General features: G+C 40.0%; 1 protein-coding gene across 34 annotated transcripts in view; it reads left to right on the plus strand.

Moving 5' to 3' along the window:
• Positions 1-20,588, plus strand: part of MAP4K4 (mitogen-activated protein kinase kinase kinase kinase 4) — a 209,743-nt gene that overhangs the window by 161,816 nt on the left and 27,339 nt on the right. For 2 of the 34 annotated variants that reach the window (XM_058278207.1, XM_058278215.2), the window contains exons 14-20: positions 12,273-12,359; positions 12,961-13,164; positions 14,118-14,279; positions 16,703-16,936; positions 17,837-17,943; positions 19,187-19,338; positions 19,867-19,964. In XM_058278207.1, the coding sequence (XP_058134190.1) occupies positions 12,273-12,359; positions 12,961-13,164; positions 14,118-14,279; positions 16,703-16,936; positions 17,837-17,943; positions 19,187-19,338; positions 19,867-19,964 (1,044 nt within the window). The remainder of the gene's footprint in view (positions 1-12,272; positions 12,360-12,960; positions 13,165-14,117; positions 14,280-16,702; positions 16,937-17,836; positions 17,944-19,186; positions 19,339-19,866; positions 19,965-20,588) is intronic. The other 32 variants (XM_058278208.2, XM_058278216.2, XM_058278210.2 and 29 more) reach the window with 17 other exon arrangements.

Raw genomic sequence — 20,588 nt, forward strand, 5'->3', positions numbered from 1 at the left:
GCCCTACCCCACCCCCTAAAGGCAGGAGGGACAGTACTCTATCAGCCTTTCAGGGCAACTTCAGGTGCATTTGGCCCACATGGATTAAACTGTTGAGCACTTGAGGATCCATCCCCAACCCTGGCAGGGGAGGAGGGAGCCCAGTGCTCTATCAGTCTACCTGGGCAGCTGTGGTCATTTTGGACCTGCACGGCATAGATTGCCGCCAACACATGTAGCTCCATCCCTGGCCCAGGCAGAGGAGGAAGGGGTGTGAACCTTCAATAGTTTCTCCACACAACTACAGACAGTCTCGATGTGCATGACTGGAGTTACTACACATGGCTGCGGCTCTGTCCCTACCCTTGGCAGATGAGAAAGGTGGGAGAAGCTTCACCAGTTCCTGGGGCAATGCAGACAGCTTCACCCTCCACAGCTTACAGCACCAACAATATCCTTGCCTCTACTATACAAGCAACAAAGGAGAAAGCTGAAAACTAAAGAGAGAAACTGTCCCCAGAATAAATACATTTAGTAAGCCAAAGCACTAACCAAAAATTACAGCCATACCAATAAATGGGAAGATATGGCCCAATCCAAAGAACAAGAAAAGCCTCCAGATGACCTAAAGGAGTGGAGACAGCTAATTATCATTGTTCAAACAAATCTCTTTAATAAATTCAGTGAGATAGCTAAAGAGATTAAGGATATTAAGAGGATACTGAGTGAGCACAAAGAAGAATTTGAAAGCATAGATAGAAAAAATAGCAGATCTCAGGGGAATGAAAGGCAAAATGAAATTAAAAATAAACTAGAGGGAGAACCAGCAAGGTGGCGGCAGAGTAAGGAGCTCCTAGAGTCAGCTCCTGCTACAGGACAGTTAGTAAATCCTCACAGCTCTCTGGAGCTAGCTGAAGCACCTGTTTGTGAGCTCCAGGAGACCAGAAGAGCATCCTGTAACATCTTTGAAGAAATGGAAGGAGGAGTCAGCCCATCTGCAGAGAAGATTCGTAAGTAGAACATTCCACACCATGGAGGCCAGTGCCCATCCTTCACTGGAGGCACAAGCTGCCTCATGAACTATTCTGCAGCCAGATTTGAAAGCTCCACTTCCCAAAAATGGGGAGGAAGAGATGGTTGGGTACCAATTTCAGCTACTGATGAGTAAATTCAGTGGGCTAAAGTATAATCCTAAGAACAGCTGAAGTTTGAAACTGTCCAAGTAGCAGAGAGGCCGGTAGCCACCATCTTAACTCTGTTCCCGGCATAAGGGAAACCGGGTGGACTGAAAATCACAATGCTGGTAGGGACCAGCTTCTTTCCATCCAGGTCAGATCGCAGCTTTAGCCTAAGCCCCAGCCCTGCCTCTGGCAGGGAGGAAGCTGGATGGACCTGCGCCAGTCTCTCTGGGAAATCACTGGCCAAGCCGCGGAGGCCGGAGATTATCCTGCTTTGGCAGCACAACCTGACCCACGAACTATTCTGTGGCTGGAATGGGAAGCCCCATTTCCCAAAAACTGGGGAGGAGGAGATGGTTGGACTCCGATTTTGGCTACTGATTAGTAGACTTGGCTGGTCAGGGTATAACTCTAGGAACAGCTAGGGTCTGAATCTGTCTAAGTCAGAAAGAGGCTGGTGGCCACCATTTTGAATCCGTCCCCAATATGAGGGGAAGTCCAGCTGATCAAAAATCACAGTGATTGTAGGAACCAGTCTCTTTCTCCCAGGTCGGCCTGCAGCCCTAGGCGAGGCTTCAGCCCTACCTCTGGTGAGGAGGAGGCTCACGGGCCCCCTGCACCAGCCTATCCAGGTACCTTTGGCTGGCACAGACTGAATAATTGAAAATCTACTAGGACAGTGGCAGTCATTTTGCAACTGCACTGCATAGATTGCTGCCCACACCTGCAGCTCTATCCCTGCCCTAGCAGGGGAGAAAGGGGTGTGACGCTTCATCAGTCTCTCTGAGCACCTCCAGTCTAGGCCTGCATGACTTGGATTATTCCACATAGCTGTGGCTCTGTCCCTACTCCTGGTAAAGGAGAAAGTTGGGAGAAGCTTCATTGGTCCCTGGGGCAATGAGGGCAGCTTGAGTCTCCAAAGCTTATAGCACCAGCTATATCCTTGACTCTTACCTCACAACCAGCAAAGGAGAAAGGGCAGGAAGCCCTAAACTAAAGAGAAAAAACTGCACCCAGAATAAATACTCAAGTAAACCTGATGCCAAGACACCAACAAAAAATAACAATTCACAACAAATAACAGGAAGCTATGGCCCAGTTATTGGAGCAAGATAAGCCTCCAGATGACAAGAAATTGAGGTAACTAATCATAGATGTTCAAACAAATCTCCTTAATAAAAAAACAAGATGGCTAAAGAGATTAGGATATTATGAAGACATTGGATGAGCACAAGAAGAATTTAAAAGCATACATAGAAATGGGAATGAATGACACAATAAATGAAAATAAAAAAACTTTGGAATCATATAATAGCAGATTTGAGAAGGCAGAAGAAAGGATTGGTGAACTTGAAGAAATGGCCTCTGAAAATGAACATACAAAAGAACAGAGAAAGAAAAGAATGGAAAAATTGAACAAGGTCTCAGGGGAACTAAATGACAACTAGAGATGTGCAAATGTACGTGTCATGGGTGTCCCAGAAGGAGAAGAGAAGGGGAAAGGGGTAGAAGGAATATTTGAGGAATTTATGCTAGAAAATTTCTCAACCTTGTTGAAGGACATAGATATCCGTGTCTGAGAAGCACAGCATACTCCCATCTGAGAAAATCCCAATAGACCAACTCCAAGACACATACTTTTCAGAATGTCAAATGCCAAAGAGAAAAAATTCTGAGAAGAGCAAGAGAAAAGCAATGCATAATATATAAGGGATACCCTATAAGATTAAGTGCTGATTTCTCATCAGAAACCATGGAGGCAAGAAGACAATGATAGATATATATAGGACACTAAAAGAGAAAAACTTCCAGCCAAGAATCTTATATCTGGCAAGATTGTCTTTCAAAAATGAGGGTGAGATTAGAATATTCACAGATAAACAGAAACTGAGAGAATTTCTAACCAAGAGACCAGATTTTCAGGAAATACTAAAAGGTGTACTAAAGCCTGAAAAGAAAAGACAGGAGAGAGAGACCTGGAAGAGAGTCTAGAAATAAAGATTACGTCAATAAAAGGAACTAAAAGTTTGAAAGAATAGTGGAAATAAAATGACAGAAAAAACTCATATAGTCAGGCATAAACTTAATGATGTGTAAAGCACTTGTATTCAGAAAACTGCAACTCGGGAAGTGGTCTTGGCCCAATGGATAAGGCATCGGCCTACCACATGGGAGGTCTGCGGTTCAAACCCTGGGCCTCCTTGACCCATGTGGAACTATCCCACATGCAGTGCTGATGCACGCAAGGAGTGCCATGCCATGCCATGCAGGGGTGCCCTCCGCATAGGGGAGCCCCACATGCAAGGAGTGCGCCCTATAAGGAGAGAGAGCCGCCCAGCACGAAAGAAAGTGCAGCCTGCCCAAGAATGGCGTTGCACACGGAGAGCTGATGCATAGCAAGATGATGCAACAAAAAGAAACACAGATTCCCGTGCCGCTGACAACAACGAAAGTGAACAAAGAAGAACGTGCAGTAAAATGGACACAGAGAACAGACAACTGGGGTGGGGGGCGGGGGGCTGGGGGGAAGGTGAGAGAAATAAACAAAATAAATCTTAAAAAAAAAGAAAGAAAGAAAACTGCAACTCAATGTTAAAAGAAATTTTAAAAGGCCTAAATAACTAGAAGAACACTCCATATTCCCAGATTGGAAGACTAAATATCATTAAGATGTTTAATGTATGTAGAAGTTCTAATTAGCTTTACTGTAAAAATGTGGAATAGAGTGGATGGTAACACATAGTGAGTAACAGCTAGTTTATAAATGGGGAAGTGGCTGAAAATAGTAGTCTAGGTATATAAATGCCAGTTGACAGAATGCTAGAGAATAATCTAGTAACTGAATAGCACAGTAAACCAAGAGGTGGATGAGAATTGTGGTTGGTGGTACAGATGCAAGAGTGTCCTTTGTGAGCTAGAGCAGATGTACATTGCAGGGTGGTGAGACTGTGGAGAAGCAGGGGAAAAATACAACTGGACTGACCAATGGACTATGGCTAGCTGTAATAATATAATATTCTTGTATCTGTTCCAGAGATGTACTGTGTTGATAATGAGGCAGTATGGAAAATAAATGCCAAATGTAGACTATGGACATGGTAGCAATCAGGTAATATTATCTTACCTGTAACAAATGTTCCACCACAACGTGGTGTGTTGATAGAGGGTTGTTGTTTGGGAATTCTGCACATATACATGATTCTTTTATAAGTTTACAACTTCTGTCATAAAAAAACATATTTAAAAAATAATAGGGTGGGTTGGTGAAAAAATACACCAATTGTAAGGTAAGGACTATAATTAGTAGTAAGATTTTGACAGTATTCTTTCATAATTTGTAATAAACATCTCACGGTAATACAAAGTATTGGTGGAGGGTTGATGTATGGGACCCCAGAGTTATGTTATGCATGTTTGCTTTGTAAGTTAACAACTTCTTTTATATACTTATCACTTACATATGTTTATATATAAATGATATAAAGATAATATTGGGTGGATTGGGGGAAATACTTTGGTTAGTAGTAATATTTTGACAGTGTTCTTTAATCAGTTAAAAATATTTAACAATGCTAGTTATTGGTGGTAGGGTGAGTTATGAGAGTCCTGTATGATGTTATATATGTTTGTTTTGTAAGTTCACAACTATTACTATACACTTATTGTTTATTGAATAAATTAAATAAATTAAAATAAATTAAAAAGATAAACTTTTACCAGCAGATTTGAGGAGTCAGAAAAAAAGAAAAGTGAGTTTGAAAACATGACCTCCAAAAGTGAACATACAAAAGAGCAAATGAAAAAAAGAATGGAAAAAATTGAACAATGTCTCAGTGAACTAAATGACATCAAGAGATATGCAAGCATACATGTAATGGGTGTCCCAGAAGAAGAGAAAGGAAAAAGGTAGAGGACTATTTGAATAAATAATGGTAGAAAATTGCCCAACTTTTTTGAAGGACACAGATACCTGTATCCAAGAAGTACAATGTATTCCCCCCATCTGAATAAATCTGAATAGACCAACTCTGAGACACATACTATTCAGAATGTCAGAATCCAAAGATAGAGAATCCTGAGAACAGCAGGACAAAAGTGATGAATGACATATGAGGAATGCCCAGTAAGATTAAGAACTGATTTCTCATCTGAAAGTATGGAGGCAAAAAGGCAGTGGTATGATATATTTAAGATACTGCAAGAGAAAAACTGCCAGCCAAGGATCTTATATACGGCAAGATTTTCTTTCAAAAATAAAGGTGAGTTTAGAAAATTCGCAAATAAACAGAAACTGAGAGAGTTTGTAACCAGGAGTCTGGCTTTGCAGGAAATACTAAATGGATTGCTACAGCCTGAAAAGAATAGACAGAAGAGAGGGGTTTGGAAGAGAGTCTACAAATGAAGACTGTATCAGTAAAAGTAACTAAAAGTGTAGAGTGGTGAAAATAAATGACAGAATAAACCCAAAGGTCAAAATGAGTGAAATAAAAACTGCCTTTACAGTAATAACGTCAGATATTAATGGATTAAACTCCCCAATCAGAAGACAGATTGAGAAGTGGATGTGGCTCAGCCAGTTGGGTGCCCACTACTACATGGGAGATCCTGGGTTCAGATTATGGTGCCTCTTAAAGAAGATGAGTAGAGGCCACCCTCACTGCAGTGGGGTAGATGGTGCACCCACTGGAATGATCTAGACTCCACACCTCTGCAAACAAGCTAGATATCATGCCCGCCACAAGAGCAGATGCCATACCCACCGCAATGAGCAGATGCCTAAACTAGGAGATGCCACAAGACAGCAGACTTCACAGCCCATGGGGAGCAGATGTGGATCAGGCCTTTGAGCACCCACCTCCCATGTGAGAGGTCCTGGGTTCAGTTGCCAGTGCCTCCTTGAGAAGGCAAGTAAACTATCACCAGACAGACAAGAGTACCATCTTGGGGATGGGAGTCATAAAATAAGAAAATATGAGCCATCTATATGCTTTCTACAGGAAAGTCACCTTATACCCCTGGGTGCCAATAGATTGAAAAGGAAGGGCTAGAAAAAGTTTTTCCATGCATGCAGTAACCAAAAAGTCTGGAGTAGCTATACTTACATTGGATGTAATAAGCTTTAAAAGCAAAACTGTTATTAGAGACAAGGGAGGACATTATACATTAATAAAAAGGGCAATTTTCCAGGAAGAAAGAACAGTCAAACGTATCTGCACCTAACCAGGATTCCCCAAAGTATATGAGGCAAACACAGGCAAAATTGAAGGGATAAATAGATGTCTCTACCAGAATAGTTTGAAACTTTAGTACACCACTCTCAGTGTAGGCTAGAACATCAGGGCAGAGGATCAATAAAGAAACAGCTTGAATGATATGATAAATGGACTAAACATAATAGATCTATTCAGAACAGTGCATCCCAAAACAGCAGGATATATGTTCTCAAATGCTCATGGACCTTTTCCAGGATAGACCATATGTCACAAAGAGGATCTAAAGATATAAATTATACAAAGCACCTTCTCTGGCCATAATGAAATAAAGTTGAAATCAACAAGAGGCAGAAAAAGGGAAAATTCACAAATATATGGAGATTAAACAGCATATTCTTAATCAGTGGGTCAAAGAAGAAATTGTGAGAGAACTCAATAAATATCTTGAGATGAATGAAAATGAGAACTCAACATCAGAATCTGTGGGAGGCAGCAAAGGCAATGGTGAGTCTGAAATTTATACCCCCCAGTGCTTCCATTCAAATTAAAGAAAGAGCTAAAATCAATGACCTAACTGTGCTGGTGGAGGAACTAGAAAGAGAACAGCAAACTATTCCCAGCACAAGTAGAAGGAATGAAATAACAAAGATCAGCACAGAAATAAATGAAATTGAGAACAACAGCAACAACAAAAAATAGAATTAACAAAATTGAAACTTGAGATTAACAAAATCAACAAACCTTTAGCTAGACTGACAGCAAATAAAAGAGAGAAGATGGAAATAAATGAAATAAAAAATGAAAACAGGGACATTACTACTGACCCCACAGAAATAGAAGAGAGCATAAGAGGATACTATGAACTACTGTATGCCAACAAACTAGACAATGTAGATGATATGGAAAAATTCCTGGGAACGTAACGAACAACCTACACTGACCCTAGAAGAAACAGAAGACCTCAGCAAACCAGTGACGAGGTTGAAAGTTACTAAACAGCTCCCGAAAATGAAAAACCCAGCACCAGATGGTTTCAGAGGTGAGTTCTACCAAGCATTCAAAGAAGATTTAATAACGATTTTACTCAGACTCTTCCAAAAAATTGAACAAGATGGAACTCTACCAAATTCAGTCTATGAAGCCAGTATCACTCTAATTCCAAAGCCAGGTAAATATACTAAGAGAAAAGAAAATTATAGGGGAGGAGATGTAGCTCAAGCTGTTGAGTGCATGCTTCCCACATGGGAGTTCCTGAGTTTGTGTTTGGTTCCCAGTGCCTCCTAAAAACAAAACAAGAAACAGCAAGCAAACAAAAGAACCAGCTCAGGGGAGCCAGTGTTCCTCAGTGGCTGAGTGCCAGCTTCCCACATAAGAGTTCCCAGGTTCAATTCCTGGCCCTAGTACCTGAAAAAAAAAAAAAAGAAGAAGAATATTAGATCCCTTTCCCTAATAAATAGAGGTATAAAACTCCCCAACACAGTACTTGCTAATTGAATCCAACAACACATTAAAATAATTATCATGATCAGGTGGGTTTTATACCAGATATGCAAGAGTGTTAAACACGAGAAAATCACACTTTTCTATCTGTTGATGCAGGAAAGGCATTTGGCAAAATACAGCATCCTTTCTTGATAAAAATACTACCGAAGATAGGAATTGAAGGAAACTTTCTTAATATCTTGAAGGCCAATTATGAAAAGCCCACAGCTAACATGCTTAATGGTGAAAGACTGAAAGGTTTACCGTTGAGGTCAGAAACAAGACATGGATGCCCACTGTCACCATTCTTCAATATAATGCTAGATGCTTTAGCTAGACCGATCAGGCAAGAAAAAAGACATAAAAGGCATCCAAATCAGAAAGGAAGAAGTAGAACTTTCTCTGTTGGCAGATGATGTGATCCTATACCTAGAAAGTTACGGAAAAATCTGCAACAAAGCTGCTAGAGCTAATAAACAATTTCAGTAGAATGTCAGGATGCAAGATCAATATGCAAAAATCAGGTGTGTTTCTATACACTGGTAATGTACAAACAGAGGAGGAAGTCAGTGAAAAAATTCCATGTACAGTAGCACCTAAAATATTAAAATTTAGAAATAAACTTTACCAAGAATGTAAAGCATTCGTATTCAGAAAACTACAATGAATTGCTAAAAGGAATTTTACAAGACCTAAATAATTGGAAGAACATTCCATGCTCATGGATTGGAAGACTAAATATCATTAAGAAGTCAATTCCACCCAAATTGATATACAGATACAATGCAGTCCTGATAAAAATTCCATCAACATTTTTTAACCAAATGGAAAACAACAATTATCAAATTTATTTGGAAGCATAAGAGGTCCTGAATAGCCAGAAACATCCTGAAAGGGAATAGTCAAGTTGGAGGACTCTCCCTTCTGGACTTTAAATCATATTGCATAGGTACAGTGGTAAAAACGGCATGATTCTGGTAAAAAGACAGATACATAGACCAATGGAACTGATTCGATGGTTCAGAAATAGATCCTGATATCTGTGGTCAAGTGATTTTTTATTTGTCTATCAAACCCACCCAGTTGGGGCCTAACAAAGTCGGTTCAACAAGTGGTGCTGGGAGAACTTGATATCCATATTCAAAAGAAAGAAAGAGGACTCTCTTCTCATACCCTATATAAAATTTAACTCAAAAGAATCAAAGACCTAAATATAAAAGCTAGAACTGTAAAACTTCCAAAAGAAAACGTAGTAAAACCTCTTTGAAACATTGTGGTAGGTGGTGGATTCTTAAACCTTACACCAAAAGCATGAGCAATGAAAGAATACATGGATAAATGACTCCTCAAATTTAAACACTTTTGTGATTCAAAGGACTTTGTCAAGGAGGTGAAAAGGCTGCTCACCAATAGGACAAAATATTTGGAAACCACATATCTGAGAAGGGTTTGATTTCCATTCTATATAAAGAGAACATACACCTCAATAGTAAAAGAGCCAGCAATCCAATTTTAAAATGGACAAAAGGCTTTAGTCATTTCTCTGAAGAGGAAATATTACAAATGGACAAAAAGCAAATGAAAAAATACTCTATCACAAGACATCACCTCACACTACATAGAATGGCCATTATTTAAAAACAAACCAAAACAGTAAGTCCTGGAGAAGATGTGGAAAAATAGAAACACTCCTTCACTGTTGGGGGGATTGTAAAATGGGGCAACCTCTGTGGAACACAGTTTAGCTGTTCCTCAGGAAGCTAAATACAGAACTACCATATGATCCAGCAATTCCTCTACTAGGAATAAATCCAGAAAAACAAAACTGTGACATGAACAGACATCTGCCCACCGATGTTCATCACAGCGTTATTCACAATTGTCAAAAGGTGGAAACAACTCAAGTGTCAACCAGTAAATGGATAAACAGAATGTGGTGTATATATGTATGGTGGAATACTGGGCTGCAGTAAGATGAACTGAAATGGAAACGCATATGATAACATGGATGAATCTTGAAGATTTTTATGCTCAGTGAAATAAGCCAGACACAAAAGGACAAATTGCATGGTCTCATTGACATGAACTAAATATGAAGGATAAACGCATGGATTTAAAACCTAGAGTATAGGTTATTAGGAGATAAGAGGAAGGTTGTGAAGGAGTTCTGATGCTTAATGTTTGTAGGCATTTTAATTAACTTGATTGTAAAGGTGTGGAAATGGATAAAGTTATGATAACACATTATAGTGAGTAGTACCTGGTTTGTAAATGGGATTGTGGCTGAAAAAGGATAATCTAGGGATGTAAATGTCAATTGAAAGAAAGTTAAAAAAACAAACAAGAATACTAGAGAATAACTTAGGGAGTGAATAATACAGTGAACCCAGAGGTGGATGAGAATTGTGGTTAATAGTACAAATGCAAAAACATCCTTCTGTGAACTAGAACAGATGTACATCACTATTGTAGGGTGGTGGGAATGTGGAGAAGCGTAGGAAAAATAAAATTAATGTAACCTATGTACTATAATTAACAGCAATAGTGCAGTATTCCTGCATCAATGCCAAAGATGTATTGTGTTAATATTGAGGGGGTATGGGGAAAATAGCCGAATGTATGCTATGGACCATAATTAGTGGTAATAGTCTGATAATATTATCTCTTAATCTGTAACAAATATTCCACAATGGTGTGGTGTGTTGGTGAAAGGGTGTGGCATGGGAATTCTACATATGTGCGTGATTCTTTTGTAAGTTCACAACCTATGTAATAAAAATATATTTTTAAAAAATAAGAGCATCTATTTTATCAGGCTCTCCTTTTTCTATTGCAAAATAATTATTTCCATGTTAAATGTCATTTGTGCATAAATGTGTATGTTTGTTAACATGTAATTATATGCTGTGTATTTATTGTATATAAGTTTATTTGTCACTTCAATGGGATGTGGTTTTTCTAGTTGTGCTTATCCTATGAAGGTAGAAAGCAGAAGAATGTGCTAACTCTGCCTTTGAAGTTACAGTTTAATTCTGCTTAGTTCAAAGAAACAGTGAGTTTGGAGTCAGATTCCTCGTTTGGTAATGTTGGGTAAGGCTGTTGAGCCATAAGGTCGGGCAGTAACTTGCGTGGCATGTTGTGGCGGGGTTAGGTCAGAGGAACTGGACTCAGGACCAGATCAGAACCAAGGTGCTTTTGCCAGTGACTTTGTGGATAAGCTTCTCCCTATACTAGCTTTTTGGCTAAATTTGCTTTATAAAGTAAAGGTTTCTACGGGAATTTATATGCTGACTTCTCTACTCTCCAGCATTCTCCTAACCAGAAATAGTAATTAGCTAAAAACTTCTGTCAGTCCATGTTTGGCTGGGTTTTTTGTTGTTGTTGTTGTTTTTTGGTTTCGTTTTTTTGAATCTGTGCCGTGAGCCATGTAGACAGTCAGCCATAGATACTCTTAAAAACAGTGATCTGAACCTCAGGATAAAATTTCTCCATAGAAACCCCCTAGTCTACTCCCTTTCCAGAGCTGTTACTTTTCCCCCCCAATGAAGAGGAAGGAAGTCTCTTTCACTTGTAAAATGTTTCATACTCTTCAGTTATTTCGTATCAGTAGTATGTCGTCACTATAATACCCTGAGTCTTGGGAGAGGAGATTCTTGATACTCATTTCTCAACCAAGAAGACAGGAAAGATGAGAAGTTAAAGGTTATGAAACTGGGATTCCAATCACGGCCTTCTGACTTCCTTGTTCAGTACGATACGCCCATGACTTTGGGGAGGTGGGATTGTTACCTGTTTTCATTGTTAGAGAGGGCAAGCATCCTTTTCCCACTGAAACCACCCACCACCCTCTTTCCAACATATACAGCCTTGTCATATGAAGATCCATTGATGAGAAGTTGCCCAAGTCTGGTGTTTTCAGACCATGGTTTCCAGAGTGTAGTCATGCAGGTACCTTCTGGGTTATCAGAGAAAGCACAAATCATGTTCTTTTTTTATTTTAATATTAAACTGGGTTTGGTTTTAGGTATCAAAAATGGGTGTTCCATGCTTAGTGTAAATAATACCTAATAATCATACATTTGTTAATCAGAACCCTCTGGTTCCCTCTCTGATTAAACTCTTAGATATTCTGGAGATTGGCTCCTTAAAGTCCTGCATTTTTATGTCACAGCTGTGTTCTAACAAGTACTTTAAATACCTTCATATATGTCACTGGAGCACATCTCACCATTTATTAGGCTCTTTAGGGCTTGCCCATTTGAAGTTCTTGGAAAAGTTCTTAGCAATAAATTTTCTCTGGTATTCATGAGTAAGTGAATTACTCTAAGACTTTGGGGCAAATGGTTCTTGGTGCTCCATGCAGGCGGTTGTGATGCTTCCTTTTGGATAAATTGATTGCTGGGTCATTTCTGTGTGACAGGAGTATATCAGGCGACAGCTAGAAGAGGAGCAGCGGCACTTGGAAATCCTTCAGCAGCAGCTGCTCCAGGAGCAGGCCATGTTACTGGTAACGACCGTGTCTGTCTTGTTCCGTAGCATAGCAGGGCTCCTGTGTCCCTCCCCTGAGTCGGGTGAGGCAGTGCTGGTCCCCAGGCCATTGGGTCATGCTGTGGGCTGACAGGCTCAAGCAGAGACGTCCAGTGTGGTCACACTGCTCTGTGCACAGTGCGAGGCGGCTTCTGTCTGTTTGTTCACTCATTTATTATTCATTTATTTATTGCCCATTGATAAGTTAACTGTTCTCATGTGGTAGACAAGGTTTTGAACAGATCTAACTAGAATGGGAAGGGCTGTAGATTGAAAGCACATGCCATGTAAGAATCATTGGAGAGTTACTACTGGTTTAGGGTTTCCCCCTAGTGTACTGAAACCAACATATAATTGAATTCTCTTTTACTCTGTCCAGTGTTTATTATGGTTAGCAACAAGCGGTCAGATTTTTTCGCAGGTAATATGCCATTTAAAATCCCAGCCAGTTTTCTTTATTATGAAGCAAGGTGTTGGGGGTGGGGCGGTATGAACTTCAAAAGCAATTGAGAACAAATACAGAGGAAGAGGCGAGCTCTCCAGTGTCCCATAGATTCAGTGTCACCCTCTCCCTCTCCAAGGAGTATCGATGGCGGGAGATGGAGGAGCACCGGCAGGCAGAGAGGCTCCAGAGGCAGTTGCAACAAGAACAAGCATATCTCCTGTCTCTACAGCATGACCACAGGAGGCCGCACCCGCAGCCGCCGCCGCAGGACAGGAGCAAACCCAGCTTCCACGCTCCAGAGCCCAAGCCCCACTACGAGCCTGCCGACAGAGCTCGAGAGGTAGCTTCTTTCCTTCGTTGCTAGACGTTAGTCCTGTCTGCTTATTTTCTGGAAAGTAACATGATGACCGTTAAGAACTGTCTGACATTAATGCCAGAGTGGGCCAATGAGGCCAGCTAATGGCCCATCCTCTTTGTTTTCTAGCTAAGAACCTGAGGTTCATAGATTAAAGGGACTTGCCCACCGTCTCATATCTAGTTAACTTTTTTTTCCCTCCCATAGAGGACCACCGTGCCTCAGTTTCCAAATCTCAGATGAATTGGAAACTAAACAGGATTACCTGGCAAAATGACATGTGGGGAATGTTGAATTGTTTGGTTAACTCTTTTTTCCAAAAATAAGATGAAGATAAAGTGTGCCTGCAGCCCTGTTTACTGACTTTCACTATTGTGATGAGTTACTGAGGATAACCAATGTCATGAATACTAGAAAAAGAGGGAGCTACTTTGCTCCCCGCGATGTTGAATTCTGACCTGTAGGTGGCACCCTTCCACTGTGTTTGGCGCTCTGAGAGAGTAGATTTTAGGGAAAAAGTATTTGCCTTGTTTCTGGAATGGCTTTAATTTTGGTGGAATGAAATGTGGTTTGAATTCTTGATGATGATTGGTTTAATCTCTTGGTTTAGATGGCTGTGATGGATTAATAATTTGTAGTGTAAAATCATATACAATCTAGAATTCTGGGCCAGGATGAGATCCTCGAGGCTACCTGGCTTAAATTTTATCTTTACAGATGTTTTCCTTTTCCTGATGTTTTCTTTTCCTGAGTCAAATCCTAGTGCTCCTTTAGCTGTAGTCCTCCCCTCCTTTTTTAAAAGCTGCCCCTCTCTTTTATTTTAGCTAAGGAAACAGAAAATTTCCCTTCAGCGTCCTTCTCTTAATACTTTAGGCTTTCTTTATTATCCCTGCTTCCCCTACTAACAGCAAGTTATGTCTTCTAATTCTCTGATGCAGGTGGAAGATAGATTTAGGAAAACTAACCACAGCTCCCCTGAAGCCCAGTCTAAGCAGACAGGCAAAGTTTTGGAGCCACCAGTGCCTTCCAGATCAGAGTCTTTTTCCAATGGCAACTCCGAGTCTGGACATCCTGCCCTGCAGAGACCAGCGGAGCCACAGGTAGCAGCAGCCAGACACGCTGTGGGTTGAGGACATTATATGATGCCTCTAAGTCATGGACCTGCTTGTATTGTCAACAGTTTAGTTCATTACCACATTGAAGAAAGGGAAGAGTTTAGCAGTAGTCAATTTAGACTAATTTGAAGAGGGCCCATACCCAGTTGATAGAAAAAGAACTTTTTTAAAAAAAAGTTTGTAATATTCCTTAAGAATCTTTTTCATATCTAACTTTACTTTATCTAACTCAGATTAATTTTCATAAATAGTGCCTCCTTATTTTCATACAAAGCTTTTTTTAGTTTGATTTTTTAGAAAGTTAGTGTTACAGCTAAATGGAGGGAGAATCAGAGCTTATTATTTTTAGCATGCTTTTTTCTCCCAGTCATTTTAAGGTTGGTGTCTTCAAACCTATGATGCCAGGCTCCTAGCCTGTTCCAGGAATGGGCTCTAAAGAACCTATGACTCCTCTGAAATTTTGTGCTGAAGTTTGGTTTGTTCAGACATGCATATTTCTGGGAAGAGGACCTTTGATTGTTTTCTGAAAGGGTTCAAGATCCAAAGAAGGTTAAGGTCTTGTGGGTTATGAGTAGATTACAGTAAAGCACATGATTAGGTGAGGGAGAATCATGTGGTTAAAAGTCTGAAGACAGTTGACAACAGATATTACCATGTTAAACATCTTAAAGATCCTTAAAACACTGGTTTTTGCTGTCTCCCAGAAAACGATTGGCTTTTAGGCACTCTCCTCATTACAGAGGTACAGTCTAGAATGTCGGGAGCGTGTTCTCAAGCCTAAGTCCACTTGTCATGGTGTTCATGTGCATTGACGGGCATAAGTTCATGTTCTTGTGATAGAAGTAGCTGTGGTGTTCTGAAAAACAAAGTCGAGTGCTTTAGATTTAAAAAATCCCATTGGATTTACAAGAAATGAGATGGAGAGCCCCAGCGTGGAGGAGTTAGGGGAAAGAACCAGGGTCAAAGCAGGTGCTATATACGTGGCTGGCAGGGGTGCCTGGATGTTCCCATGCCTCGGCATGTGATCTTGAGTCAGAGAAGAGCAGACCCTGGCCCACTGACAGATTGGCATTTCCAGAACGTAAGGAATGGAAAGTAAAAGAAAGCAGAGAGGATAGCAGGAAATGGTAAGCGGGAAAAAGGAGGAAAGAAGGACAAGTAGGATAGATTTACCTTCATACAGTTTCCCAACGTAGGCATACGTTTAAAGTCTCAGATAAGGTAAAGTTGCTTTTGACTGAAACATATATCTTTGAAGATATTATTTGTGGGAAATTTTTCTCATAAGGACCTTTATTGTAAAACCCATTTGTGGTTATAATTACAGATAATAACTTTCAATTACATATGTTTTCCCCTAAAAATCTTAAACATTTTAGAGGTGTTAAGTTATGACAATAACTGGGATTATGTGGATCTCATCTGGAAAATACAGAAATCATAGATTGGGAACTAACTCTGAATCTTGAATTTGGAAAGGTTGAACCAATCATTTGATTTTTTTAGTTTCCATTAAATGTTTTGATGTAATAGATATGTAGCCAGAATTACGTTAATTTAAACATCGAACAATTATTTTGAAACAATAAAATACGGTTTAAAGAAAGTATAGGTTATTTCAGAGATTGTTTTCCCAACTGAAAAACAACTGGTTGAACCCAGTTGACAAGCAATAGTCCTATCTCTTGCATTGTCCAGTGGGAGGAAGACCCCACCTGCAGTCATTTAAGGAAACCCATGGTATTGAATATTTCTAAGGAAAGACAGTTTGTTTTTTTTTTTCAAATAACTAGTACAAAGATATATGGAGATTTCTCAAAGATTATGGTTTTGTTAAGCTTGGGAGAAGGAAGGAAGATTGTCAGCGTGTTTGAAAAGTTGAATGTTTTTAAGTTACTCTGTTATAGTCTGTCAAAACGTTAGGAGTTTATCTTTGCTTTTTAATGTACTGTTTTGTTGTTACTTGGTCTGGAGTCTTACAGTGCCAGGTAATGTGAAGATGGATGGGTAGTTTGCATGTTTGGCCATGTCCTCTATCTTGTGGTTTTTCTGTCCTTCTCTGCCCTTCCCACCTCTGCTTTGACATGAATGTGCATGTGACATATTGTCCACACGCTCAGGACAGTAGGTTTATAAGGCTCTTTTGAAATAATCTTATATGTTTACTGCAATCTATCTATGTTTGTCTGTATATTAAATGGTTTCCTTATAAATGTATGTTTGTTTTTTCTACATATTATGTTCTGCCAACCACTTCTTCCCTTAAAAAGTGCTTGGCTTACCTAATACTGTGCCACCCCCAGCTTGCATTCCCCCTTTGCCGGTTCCTGCTTTGGATTTGGTATTGACCAGAAATGCCAGTTTTATGCAGAACGCATTGAATGTTTTGTGTTTTGTTTTCTTGTAAGGTACAGTGGTCCCACCTGGCATCTCTCAAGAACAATGTTTCCCCTGTCTCGCGATCCCATTCCTTCAGTGACCCTTCTCCTCCCAAATTTGCACACCACCATCTTCGTTCTCAGGACCCATGTCCACCTTCACGCAGTGAGGTGCTCAGTCAGAGTTCTGACTCTAAGTCGGAGGTACCTGAGCCCACCCAAAAGGCTTGGTCTAGATCAGACAGTGACGAGGTGCCTCCAAGGGTAAGAAGCAGAAAGACAGATGTGTGCTTCTTTTTTAATTTTACTTATTCTTATTATTTTTATTAATGATAGGGTGACTTCGCCAGAATTAAAGGTGCATGGAAATCTCAAAAGAACTTTTTATAATGGGGAAAAAGTTCCGTCGTTAGGCAGTTATATTCAGATAGGGCCATTTAGCTTTTTTATTGTTGTTGCTTAGTCTGTACTTAAGCTTTAGGTAGCAAAATGATTTTAAGAGTAAGTATAAAGAATATGCTGCTAGACCATATAGAATCATCTTTTACTTTAGCAGCTTTCTTGTAAGTGTCTTACAGAAGCTACAAATTATTTTGTAACATTAGAAAGTGTTCAGTAAAGGGCTGAGAGGAAGAAAAAATAATTAAGTATTTCAGAGAAGATTTTTTTCATTATAAATTGAGGAATTTTTTTGGTCATTAGCCAATGGTAAATTTAACAAAAAGGCACATTTTAGTGTATTTTTCCTCCATTTGGAATTTGCTTCCTCTGAGTATTTTCTTGCTTCCTTGCCAGTCTTTTGCTTCCTGCTGATCCATTTGTAGATCACTGTTTGATTTCTTTGAGCTTATTTTCCTGATTCTCACATTATCTCAGCAAAATGCTTTATATGTCCCCTGCCACCAAGCTTCAGTCTAAACATTGTTTAAATGTTACAGAAGCATATAAAGGCTGTTTGTACTGGCTCCTTGGGTGCCATTCACTGAATTTTTTCTTCTCATTGTATCAGTGGAGGTTCAGAGAAGGCTCAGGGGTGGGTGGGTATAAGTCAGTGATAGTAAGGCTAATATAATTAGGGCTGCTTTAAAGCTGTGTTTTGGTAGGGGATTTTTTTTTTTCCCTTATGTTTTCAATAATTTAATTGGTGGCATTTTCTACCCAAAGGTTCCGGTGAGAACCACGTCTCGTTCTCCTGTTCTGTCCCGTCGGGATTCTCCACTGCAGGGCAGTGGACAGCAAAGTAGCCAAGCAGGTCAAAGAAACTCCACAAGGTAAAAGAGTGAAAGTTAAGAACAGGGTTACCATGTAGTCACCTACAGCTTATGTCGTTGGTTTTTACAAAAATGCTCATGAATATTGACACTGTGGAGCAAAGAAACTTAGTTATAAAAGAAAAACTGCCATAACCTTGTCAGTGTCAGTAACGTCAAAGTGCTCTGTAATGAAGAGGGGTGGGGAAGAGGGGTGGGGGGTGCTCTGAATCTGGTCGTGTGTTTCAGTAATTTTTAAATGAAAACCACCTGTCTGTAAGAGTAACTAGAAGGAAAAACAGGGAAGGAAGAAGAGGTTTTGCATGAATTGTAATCTATGGGAGCTTTATTAACTAAAGACTTCATAAGTCCTTCGTAATTGTGTTAAAATCACAGGCAAATGACTAAGGAGAGTCAGTGTTTGAAATTCTACAGCAAGCTAGTGAATTAATGAAATGGTATCATTTTGAGGTTCTAGGGTTGCTCTGTCCAACATAGTAGCCATCAGTCATGTGGAGCTAAATGGGAATCTGACTTAAATTAATTGAAAAATGTTTCCTTAGTTGCACTAGTCACATTCAAGTGCTTGGTTGCTACATGTTTACTGCTTATGTGGTACAACTATAGAACATTTCCCTCACTGTAGAAAGTTCTCATTGAGCAGCATTGTTCTAGAGGAAGAAAGGATAATGTTAAATATTGTGTAACCTCTAAAGTTAGACTTGTGCATATTGACCCTTGAGGTAGTGAGGTGGATGATGATTCATTCCGTAAATGACTAGATTGGACTGTGGTGTTTTCCTCTAACTAAATCTATGCCATTAATTCTTACCGGTAAGCCCACGCAGGAAGTACATCATAGTCCCTGTTTTCTATAGCATTTCCAACATTCTCACACAAAGGTGCGTACTTCAGAGGTGTGAGTTTTTGAGAGCAGCGATGGTCATGTGAGAGCAGCAATTTGGAAACAGTATAATATTGTGTGTGTAATTATGTAAGTGGAATTTTTTATAATTTTAAAAACTGAGTTTGTAGCTGTGATAGAAACTGTGACACTTCTGGACTGAGCAGCAGCATTTTCTCTCATAGCTGATGAGCATTTGGGTCTCCTAATGTAGGATATTATCTTTGGTTGGTTGATGTTAGCTGCTGTTTATAGACTATTTCTCAGGCCTGCATTTGATTTCAGAGACATCACATACATCACACTTGTGTGTAGCATTGGGGTCTGCACTAACTGCCGTTTCCCCTTCTTTCCTCACAGCAGTATTGAGCCCAGGTTGCTGTGGGAGAGAGTGGAGAAGCTGGTGCCCAGGCCCGGCAGTGGCAGCTCCTCGGGCTCCAGCAACTCAGGATCCCAGCCTGGGTCCCACCCCGGCTCTCAGAGTGGCTCTGGGGAGCGCTTCAGAGTGAGATGTAGGATGGCTTTCCTTCTCCTTTCCCACAGTAGGGCTATTGGGCTACATATCTTCCTTTGACAGATTAAAGAAACTACAGTATAATGAGATTAGGTAACTTCTCCAAGGCAATAATTAGCTAACTGTCCAAGCTGGGATTTGAACCCATTTCTTTCAGACTCCAGGGCCTATATTGTCATCAGTATTGGTTATTTTAACCTTCTTGTAATAAGAGATAAATGGAAATTCCCTCCTCTATGTTATTGACATAACAAATTGTTAATTGTGAACACATGTTGAGTGGACTGGGAGGGGGGACTCTAAGTAAGAAATCGGAAGGGCTGCCCGAGAGTCGCCTAGGTTGTCCCCTTTTTGCCCTGGAGGTCAGACCTGCATGCAGAGCTTCAGCCATGAGTGGAACTATAGATGTGGGCAGGGGAGGGGGTGTGGAAACAGCGACAGAATGCTGGTGGACTAGAGGGTGTGAAATGTGTGAATGAATGTGTTAATTATATCTGCCTTTCTTTGTCTCTCTTGATCTTAACAGCATCATCCAAATCCGAAGGCTCTCCATCTCAACGCCTTGAAAACGTAGCAAAAAAACCTGATGATAAAAAAGAAGTCTTTAGACCGCTCAAACCTGCTGTAAGGATTGCTCAAAATCTGTTTGACTTCTTTCAGGCTAATGAGATTTTCTGTTACAGCTAGGACGTTCAGGGGCCTGTCCTTTCTGTGGCCCTCACAGATTCGAGGGCATGCAAGGAATGCCCTAAACCCACCTTCATGCCCTCTACCAGTAGTCATTTTATTTCCTACATAAAACTGTTGATCAAATAAGAACTTTCATCTGGTGTTAGAGCTGTATACTTTGTACATGATCAGCCTTATAAAGAAATACAGAAAAGGCCTAGTTTCTACTTTATGGAATTTCCTTCTAAAAAAAACATGTAAAAAAGAAGATACAAAGGGAAAAAAATCCTTTTTATCAACTTACTTGGCATTAACCTTTTCTTAATCTTATGGAGTTGGGCATCTACAGTACTGACTTTTAGAATAAAGTTTTAAAAATCACCCTCTTAAACTCATCTGCTGCTTAAATTCTGCCTTTTGATACCTGGGAAAGTAGTTGTGACTGTTTCTCATGCTTCACCTTTAACTGCTGCTCTTTTAACTGGCTCTGTAACTGTCTATACAAGATGGAATTTAAAGCCAGTTAGGGTTTTGATGCCTGCTTGAATTAATTTCTGTCCTCCCCTCTCCCCACTTCTT

Source organism: Dasypus novemcinctus, chromosome 17 (genome assembly GCF_030445035.2).
Source record: "Dasypus novemcinctus isolate mDasNov1 chromosome 17, mDasNov1.1.hap2, whole genome shotgun sequence".
Taxonomy (NCBI): domain Eukaryota; kingdom Metazoa; phylum Chordata; class Mammalia; order Cingulata; family Dasypodidae; genus Dasypus; species Dasypus novemcinctus.